We start from the raw sequence: 9996 nt of genomic DNA on the forward strand, positions 1-9996 counted from the left end.
CCTTAGTACTCATTAAAACATTAAATTATTTATGTCAAGAGTAAGATGTTTAGGTTTTAACCTATATAAATACAAATCAATTACAACTTTTTAAAATTCATTTTAAAATTTGCTTAGTATGCACTATGCAGGTCTGCTGCAAATGGGATAGCTATGCATTCAATAAATTCCAATATGTATGCCAATGTGATTCTCATTTTCAAGGCCTTTAAAATTGTTTGTTTTGCCTTCAGATTCAGTTTTGCTTTTGCTTGACTGGTGAAACCATTGCAAGATGTCAAAGGTCAAAGGTCAACAATCTGTTGAGGAAAAGACCAGAATTGGAGATTCCGTTTGTATCTCTGTAACTGTTTACCACTTAGTCGCTTCAAGTCACTTGGCCACTTCAGATATAGCCTGTTCCTGTTATTGGGACTTAGCACAAAGTGAGGTTAGTTTTAGAGTAAAGTACACATCTATACAAATAATATTTTATTTTGAGGACTATTTTACTAAATCTGTGTTTGTTCTAAAGTAAATGTACAAAAAATTATATTTTTATGTCCTTGTAGGAATGCAAATCCCTAAAATGTTAGTTACAGTTTATTAAATACTAGCAGAGTACCTGTCCTTCAGGGATTGGCATATAAGTATAAAATGCTTATTGCAGTTATACTCAAGCTTTGCGTTTGCAATGGGGGAGGACACGATTTGATAAAATTTGCTTCTTTAAATTTACGGTATACTATAGTATTAAACATCTACCATAGCCATAATATTCTACCACTTCACCTAAGCAATAGAGAAAAATAAATTGTTAAAGATTCACAAAATATCACAAATAATTCGTGAAATTAAAAACATAAAAGTAACTGAAAACAATCATACTTTGACAGTTCTCATTGCATATCATTTTTTTTTTTTTTGTTGCTTAGTTCAAATTAGCTGTTTCCATAAATGCAAAAAAAGTAATAGTGCGCCCTTGGTAAATCTTATAACTTTTAATGCTTTTGCATACCATAGAATCAACTTTTTAAATTGAATCAGCTGACTAAATTCTTTTATTCCCTTTAAATATAAATACTCATAAGGTTAACATGGGGAACCACAGAGCCACTGGGGCGGAGCCCGAAAGGATTTTTGAGATAAGATTATGCCTATATGTTAATCGGGAATATGAGCTAAAATCATGCCAAATTTCAGCCCAATCCGTCCAGTAGTTAATGCGTGATTGAACTTCAAACAAACAAACAAACAAACAAACAATCACACAAACTTTGACATTTAATATTTTAGTAAGATATAGGAATTTGGATTGTTATGGAATTTGAATATAGTTGCTCATAATATTCTTTACCTGTGGAAAGTCAAAATCGTATAGGTATAAAGAAACATTAAAATTATAGAATATGGATTTATAGAAAGTTTTGGTGATTATATCTTACAAGATTTTAAACAAACCCAATACTGTATTAAAGTGTAAATAGCTGATCAAACTTTGTCTTGAAGGTGAGAAGCAAGACCAGCGTTTGATTTTACTACATGTTAAGTTGATTATTTGTATTTAACAATAGAACAGGTAAAATGACCCATAATAGTATTGAATAAGGGCAATGTACTTATGTTCTTCTATTCTCAATTATATTTTGCATTAAAAAACAACAGCTAGTAGATGACAAATTGCAGTGCACACCTATAAGCTATATTTTGTATAGAGAATGTTACAAATTCCCTGATACTGTTGCAATTATTAATGTAATATGTACAAAACTAATAATAGAACATATAATCAATTGTATATCTTCATGTCATGTATGTCTAGTTTCAATTGCCTTATTTTCCTCATTGACATGATAGTCGATATTAGTGTTTTCCTCCACGAGGAAATATTTGCTGTTTTGTTTTCTTATACTGTTGATGCTGACCTTACAGATAGCTGTTGTTATTTTACAGAGCTTAAAGCAGAATAACATCAGTTATGGTGTTTATCAAAGTCTGTATCATCCTTCAGTTTGGTTTCACATTGGCTCAATATGAAGATAAGTAAGTATTTTTGAACTCAGTGTGTCTATTATGTGTATATAATAATTTACACAGGATTTTATATGATGTATAAGTTATATTTAGCAAAGTCATATAGTTTGTGAATTACATCCATAAAAACTATCATTGACTTTAGATAGTGAATTACTTTTCTATTACAAAATGTTAGCTATAGGTACTGATTCATATCAAAATGAAAGTTGCTATTTTTGACTAATATATTTTCTTTTTATGAAATCACTTTTACAGTGTGTGGTTAAATTTGTATAATAGAAAATTAACATGACTATAAAGATGACAAAATCTAAACTTAGAGAAGTATGTGATTTTTTTGTTTGTATATCTCAAAAACCAATATACCGTGTAATTTCTTTCCAAGCTCACTGTAATTTCCCATAATACATATTTAACATAATACATATATACATTGTATATGTGCAATCGTTAGATAGTAACATCTGACAAAAATGTGATGCGGTACAAGTTGTACGATCAAGCCAAATTGAAATAGCAAGTGATTTCTTGTACAAAATTGACTGAACGGAAGGTCCGATAACACAGAATATTGAGTACCGGTAACCAAAGAGATTGTACTGTATAGTCGAGACTCTATTGTAAAACAGGGCCGCTTTTATGAATGAGCCCGGAGGTCCCAGGCTCAGAAGCGCAAGATGTTTTAGGTTTCTTGGGGTGTAAGGAAAAGAAAATTTTTAACCTGAATGTAGTTGGAGACGTGCGCAACTGTCGCTTGAGCCAATAGCACATGCAAACTACGGACCTGGTGAAAAAAACTTTTATTAAAATTCAAATTTGTTTAACTGTAAAAATCACTGTCACCAATTAAGTTACTAAACCTAGTCTAATATTGTTTTCACAGTCTCCAGTCCTGCGTTTCAGACCCTGCGCTGTTGGAAGGAACCTGCTCAGCGCAGTACACAGACCCAGCTGCTCAGTTGACGCAGAATCTGTTTAGCACACTGGCCCAGGCTGACTGTGACCTAGCCAACCCCTGCGACTACCCTCCTCAATACAACCCTACGCCTGGGGAGGAGTTTGACTTCATCATCGTAGGTGCAGGCTCCGCAGGGTCTGTGCTGGCTAACCGCCTCTCGGAAATAGCTGCTTGGAAGGTAGATTACATCATTTGAATGCCAATCCGATGGACTTAATTCCTCTTACGGACGAAAGCCTCTTTCCAAACTAAAATAAATGTGTCACATACTTTCTCCCATTGGCTTGTCAACAAACTTTATCGTGGCTAAGCAGTGGGGGTGACTGTAATGTTTTAAAAGGAAAATCTCAAAAGTTGGAATTCTGTATCCATTTGTTTAGAATTATAAGGACCATAACGGCATAACATACTAAATTTAATCCAAATTGGTCAAGCCTTCTTTTCAAAGATCCAATTTTTCCGTTATTACAAGCGTTCAATAAGTAACGAGACAAATTATTGCTCAAAAATAATTTATTGAATCAGTACAAAACTTTGGTTACCGTACTTTAGGCAGCTTACCGCACACAAGAGACTTTTTGTTGGACGACTTTCGGCCGACTGTCTGGCTGGAGTCGGGTGGACAATCAAAAGTCGTAAAGACTGTTTGGTCGTTGACTGTGGCTGTTTTGCTGTTTAGTCGTCTTTAGAGTGTTAAAAGGATGTATGTGACAGAAACCTCTATCATATGTGTGAAGATTTCGTTCATGAAAATGTAAAATAAAAAACTGGGTGCATCCAATTTATAGTCCGAGAACCTTAAAAGGCCAGATTTACCTCTTATACTCGGATTTGAGGATATATCTGGACAAATATTTCATGTACTCACGAATGAGTGTTGATAGTTGTATATTGTGTCCTCGAATACTACTTCAAAGACTTTATAAAGAGGGGCCTCCTCTCCAATAATAAGTTTATCAACTTTTTCGTCTCGCAAAACACTTGACTGTCAGGGGTTTTACAGGAAAGTCACATAATTTTGAACATAAGTTTTAAACCGTAATGTTTACAGCAATGGGGGTTGTGCGGTCTTGATAAGATTCATAAAAGAACTATAACATACTAAATGTGAATAAAAATCGGACCACAGGTGTAGTCTGTATCTTCACACATGTGCGGTTGCACGTGTGTTCTAAACATATTATAAATGACGAGTATTTGTTTAGCTTTGCAAATTTCCAACCGTAAAGGTGAGTGAGCATAGCGAACGAACTTCAACCAGGACGTGTGAGCGCAGCGAACGAGCTCCAGCCTAAAGGTGAGTGAGCGTAGCGAACGAACTTCAACCAGGACGTGATTGAGCCATGCGAACGAGCCCACATATGAAGTTAAACGGGGCAAAGCCCGCGGGTACAGCTAGTACAGTATAATATAACACAAGGTACACTGTTAGTTCTCATATAATAATACTAATAAGTGAAATATCAATGTATAAGAAGTTTGAGATTAGATTAAAAGATTCCTAATGTAACTTTGTCGCTGACCTAATTATGTTTCTTTGTCCGGGACTATAAGTCCAATGATTAGTCCAATGACAGGTGGGTCCAGTTTTGAACAGTGAAAAATCTATTGACTTTTCAATTCAAACAGATCCCTTCTGATTGTTAGGTGAGCTATTTAATCAAAAACTCACTTACCCAGCTAGTTTTGCCTCTTTTCCTCATGCATATTACTGTGACGTTGACATATTAAAGACAATTTTTAATTCAACAGGTTTTGGTATTGGAGGCAGGTGGAGATCCTACCAAGACTTCAGAAGTACCTAGCATGGCTCTGTTACTACAACAAACCGATATAGACTGGCAATTCAAAACTGACCCCGAAGAACCAACCTGCCTCGGAATGGAAGGAAATATATGTAACTGGCCTCGTGGGAAGGTCCTGGGGGGTTCAAGTACGATAAACGCTATGTTGTACACCAGAGGAAGTCCAAGTGTTTACGATCTCTGGGAAGCTGAAAGCAATCCTGGATGGGGCTATAGAGATGTACTTCCTTACTTCAAGAAGTCAGAAGACATGAGAGCCGACGACGTACAAAACACAACTGAGTTTTTCCAGTATCATGGTACAGGTGGCCCATTAAAAGTTGAAAACTTCAACCGGGCTTTTGTTCGTCCTTTAGCTTCACTTTTGGCTGACGGTTGGGCAGAAATGGGATACCCGTTCAATCCCGACTGCAACGGAAGATTCCAAGCTGGGTTCGCTACTATTCAAGGAACACTGGAGGACGGTAGACGATGTAACACGGCTAAGGCTTTCTTATCTCAAATCAAAAGCAGGCGAAATTTGAAAGTATCAAAGTTTTCTTTGGTTACTCGAATACTGATCAATAAATCTACAAAGACCGCCTACGGTGTAGAGTTTATAAACAGAAAGGGGGAAACTGTACGAGTTATTGCTCGGAAAGAAGTTATTCTGTCCGCTGGAAGCATTAAGACTCCTCAGTTGTTGATGTTGTCTGGGGTTGGACCCAGGGATAATCTGAGGGAAGTGGGAATCGATGTCATCGCTGATTTGCCAGTTGGTGAAAATCTCCAGGACCATGCGATTTCCCCAGCTATAATGTTGACTCTAGACTACTCCGTGCCTCCAACCAACCAAACAAAGGATATGTTCGACTTCCTCATGAAGCAAGATAGTATTCTATCCAGTAGAGGAGTAAGTAGTTACAACACTTTTGTGGAAACTGAAAACAGAGCAGGAGACAACCCCGATTTCCAATTTTACTTTAGTTTCTTTGGAAAAAACTCGTCAACAGCTTTACAAAGACTTTTGACAAACTTCAACTATAGAAATTACATAAAAAACCAATACCTACAACTTAACTCTGAGTCTGCCATAATTGTTCCGTTTTTAGCGTTGTTGAAACCCAAAAGTAGAGGGAGGGTAAAGCTAATTAGCAGAAATCCCATGGAGCAACCGAAAATAATTTCCGGCTATCTCTCAGATCCACGAGACGTTGAGTCATTTTCCAGAGCATACACCATCATGCAGAAATTTTCAGAAACTCGACCATTGAGGAGCAAGGGGGTAAGGTATAGTGAAGTTAAGATAGATAGTTGCTCAAAGTACACTGCCAACTCAAGGCCTTTCAGGGACTGTCTTCTGAGATACACTACTGTATCCATCAACCACCAAGTAGGAACATGTAAAATGGGTCCTCCGAACCGAGCGGACTCGGTAGTCGATGCACATTTGAGAGTGAAGGGTATTAATAGACTGAGAGTAATCGATGCATCGATTATGCCAATCATCCCAACAGGAACCACCAACGCTCCGACAATCATGATCGGAGAAAAAGGTTCAGATCTGATCAAACAGACTTGGCTCAGTTACGAAACTGGTCATATGTAACCTAACACATAGGAGTAGGCCTATATCATGGATGTTTGGTAAACACTGTATATATATATAGTTAGAATATTTTTGTCCAAATGAAACATTTTTTACCTAATCTCTCAACACTTTTAGTGGTGTAGTGTTTTATGATTGAATATACACTTTAACCATTGTTTCTTCATCCTTTTTCATAATTATAGATGTTTACGTACTTTAAACTCAGGCTCTCTGTGTGTTTTGAGTAATGAAAACAACAATGCTAGGTAGATTATAATGTTGTAAATGGATGTTTATCACATTGAGATATTCATTATTCAGTTTAAATCATGCTTGCCTATTTGACAAGTTCCCTCTCATATTATAGCTGCAAAATAACAAATTCTATTAATGTTCTTTTGGCACATAGACAGAAAGGATAAGCAAAAAGTCTACTTTGAGGTGCAGCTTACAATAAATCCACCCATCCAACTTCTGGTGAGCTTTACTAATCTAAGGTGGATCTCTTCCACCAATTCTGTCACAGACAGGTGGAATCCTCATAAGTGGTACCACAGAGAAGTAAGATACAGAGGATACATTCAATGGTACACTTAAGTCGTGTCTAGCAACAGTCGCTTGTTTCTATAGTGCAAATCCTATTGGCCGTCCCTTTCCGCTCTCCTTTTCCCTCCTCACCATTATGTGCTGCGCTTACGCTGGAGGAAGAACCTGTGCGCTACAACTGCTCTTGTAAACAATAGCTGTTCGGGCTCTTTCTTGCTTGGTACTAGTATATATCCCGAGCTAAAAGCACACGGTTGTTCCATAAGCAAGTTTCCTCTGCAGTGGCACCCTAGACTTGACTGACTTCAGTCTACAGTACTGTTCCTGGCCAGGAAAACAATACCTTTGACCAGTTGATCTTACCTTAAAGCGAATCTTCATATTTTGTAACATTTTAAGTGGTAAATCAGCCCTTTTGTACGGAATGTTAATACTCAACATGATGCTTGATGTTTTTTATTGTTACCTAATTTTGGATCATGGAAATAAAACATGATGAAACAAAATCATGAAGCACTATAAAGCCTCGTCTCCAACAACCGAACATGTCCGCTGAACACTGTTCGCGAACATAACAAACGGACAAACATTCCACATTCCACTGTTAGTCTGACAGACATATTCAGTAGCCCACGGACTGTTCGCTTATAAGAGATCCGGACATTTTGATTAGGGTGTGATCTTGTTTAGTGATGAGTACATATACACAGCCTCGTTGTTATTTAGCTTGCATAGCAGCTGCTTATTTGCTCGTGTCCACTCGTCGACCTCCTGGTTGGTGGCAGAGACAACTGTTTAGGAAGAAATGAGTGCAGTGGCCATTTTTGTGCAGAACTGACAGCGAGTTGCTTATCCAGGAATTTTGCAAGGGTGTGTAATGAATGAGGATTTTGAATGACTTAAATTACTGATTGGTCCAACAATTTGGAAACAAGTTACTAATTATCGCAATGCTTTAATTAACTATTACTGTAATTAACCAAAACTGATTTGACAATCAATCAAAAACTAATACAAAACACTATGACTTAAACAAACTTGAGCAAATGCCATACTTGGATGGCAATACACTAGAGAAACTATGAAAAATGCTACTAGCTGCAGGAGGAGAAACGTGATTTTGACTAAAATATTCAGTCTAGGAGCGAACTTTTACAGCCAACATCCGGTTCCCACCACAAAGCTCAGAATGTTCGAAAAGGCATTTCCAACAAACCAACACCGAACAAAGTTCGGCGGAAATACAAAATTTGCATTGAACACTGCTTGACAAACATGTTCGGTTGGTGGAGACACTGCTTAAAATAAAAAATATCAAAACAGTGGCTACAACATCAGGGGACATATGCTAAGTAGTGGCTTTAGGTTTTTGTTTAATAATTATAATACTTAAATAAAATTCCATACTGTGAGGATCGCCGGAAGCCAGGTTTTAACTTCTAGAATGTCTGAATGATCCTCCCAAATATTATACTACTTTTAGATTATTATCATATGACTTCCTAGCAGCGAGACCTCCTAAACATAGAAAGCTATACCAGTTAAAATAGATTAATAAGTTATATTGAGTTTTGAACAAGAATTATGGGGATTATTAGGAGGTTTATATCCCAAAATTGTATTTATGGCATTTTTAAGCAAACTGTTTTCAAATAAAATGTTGTAAAAATGTTTCATTGGTTTCAGTTTGGAAAAAACAATATTTTTGGTAGTGAATTTTATTTTGTTACATATTACACCTATTAATTACCGAGTATTCAAAGAGTTAAAAACATTTTGTTGTCTCCCATTATGGTCTCCTTGGGGGAAACATAGATTTCTTATATTCATAGAATATAGCACACACAAGTGTTTCCTTTTACTCTAAGAACTGACCGAAGTATTCTTTGAGCAAAACTGTTTTATACTACTTGTGGGTCTAAATGTAGATTTATTTTTATGAGCTTGGTTGGATAAAATGTAATAAAACAACTGCAAGTGTGCATAGTATGCAGGTTTTGTCTGTATTTTGTTGTCAGTTCTAGTGCACTAAAATGAGAGCCTACAACTCAGTAAACGCAACCCGAACACAGGAGTGTTCGGTTATTGCATTGAACATATGAAGGTTTGTAAATTAATCAAAGCTGTAATACTTGCAGCTGAATTGTCTTCTCAAATGTGTTACCAAGTCTTAATTTAAAAATATCTGAACGGTAAACTATAAATGAAAATTGCCGAACTAATATAAATTCAAACTAGTTAGTTCCTGTCCCTTATTACGTTTTGATTGTATTGTGCTGTTAATGCAGACCTGTAAAATTTATCGAGTATGGTCTTTCTTGGCTGGGAGTCGTGACATATATTTCGTGTACAGTAGAGTAGAAAATAGTGTTTTTTCTTCACTTTTAAACTCAGTTCAATTTTTGTAATCATAAAACAGTTGTTCAGTAAACCAACTTTTTGCCATGGATGTTGGGAAAGGGTGGACTCTACTAGTATGTCCTGACCTCTTCTGCCTCTTGGGTCTCTTATGCCTGATTTATGGGAAAAGGCACACATGTCAGGTTCTTGTTCTGCCAGGTTAATTCCCTTACGAAATTTAATTAAAACTGTTATTTTCTGTATATTACATGCATAAAGGTTGACGATCTCTTAACTAACAACAACAACAACTCCATTGGCTGCATTTGCATATGACGAATTAAAAAAATGGCGTCCCTCTAAAAATAAACTCTGTGGGTGTATTTCTGTCTATGCAATCTAAGAGCACATCTTGAGCTCGTCATGAACTTCTACACTGGATCGGTCGCATGCAAGTTTGAACCAATTTGCCCACTGTGCGTGACGATTCTCGAATCAGCTGATTGTTGGTTTCCTGGGCCCAGCTGTCAGGACTCGTCACAATGACGTTTTAACCACCCTAGACTTGAACAGGTCGCGTGATGTCCTAGGGGCATCCAAGGGGCGGTACACGAGTGTTAGGAGAGGATTAGGGGACGAATCGTGAAGCAGAGTGTTCCACGAGACCATAAGGTACTTTCAGAACTCAAAATATTGTACATGGTGTTTAGAAAAGTAGCCTACTTCACAACTTTATCAGCTAGGTATTTTCAAGAACAGGG

At 36.8% G+C, this 9996-nt stretch overlaps 1 protein-coding gene across 3 annotated transcripts; it reads left to right on the forward strand.

The window, feature by feature from the left end:
* The first annotated feature begins 337 nt into the window (after window positions 1–337).
* On the forward strand, window positions 338–8532 carry LOC128990847 (glucose dehydrogenase [FAD, quinone]-like). 3 transcript variants are annotated; one of them, XM_054413461.1, is made up of 4 exons: window positions 338–430; window positions 1933–2022; window positions 2900–3152; window positions 4727–8532. In XM_054413461.1, exons 2-4 carry the CDS (start codon window positions 1958–1960, stop codon window positions 6365–6367), a joined length of 1959 nt encoding a protein of 652 aa, XP_054269436.1. In that variant the 5' UTR covers window positions 338–430; window positions 1933–1957; the 3' UTR covers window positions 6368–8532. The 3 variants fall into 3 exon arrangements, with proteins under 3 accessions (XP_054269436.1, XP_054269437.1, XP_054269438.1); XM_054413462.1 differs by having other exon boundaries at window positions 353–425; XM_054413463.1 differs by having other exon boundaries at window positions 403–430; window positions 2920–3152.
* Window positions 8533–9996: the final 1464 nt, after the last annotated feature.

The sequence above is a fragment of the Macrosteles quadrilineatus genome, unplaced genomic scaffold (genome assembly GCF_028750875.1).
Source record: "Macrosteles quadrilineatus isolate MER2022 unplaced genomic scaffold, UCM_ALF_1.0 Scaffold_3__2_contigs__length_128488019, whole genome shotgun sequence".
NCBI lineage: Eukaryota > Metazoa > Arthropoda > Insecta > Hemiptera > Cicadellidae > Macrosteles > Macrosteles quadrilineatus.

Excerpts from the sequence above, each read along its gene's own strand:
- LOC128990847 (XM_054413461.1), top strand. The coding sequence starts at position 1,958 with ATGGTGTTTATCAAAGTCTGTATCATCCTTCAGTTTGGTTTCACATTG. Across the intron at positions 2,023-2,899 it reads TTGGCTCAATATGAAGATAA|TCTCCAGTCCTGCGTTTCAG; the intron begins GTAAGTATTTTT and ends TTGTTTTCACAG. Across the intron at positions 3,153-4,726 it reads CGGAAATAGCTGCTTGGAAG|GTTTTGGTATTGGAGGCAGG; the intron begins GTAGATTACATC and ends TTAATTCAACAG.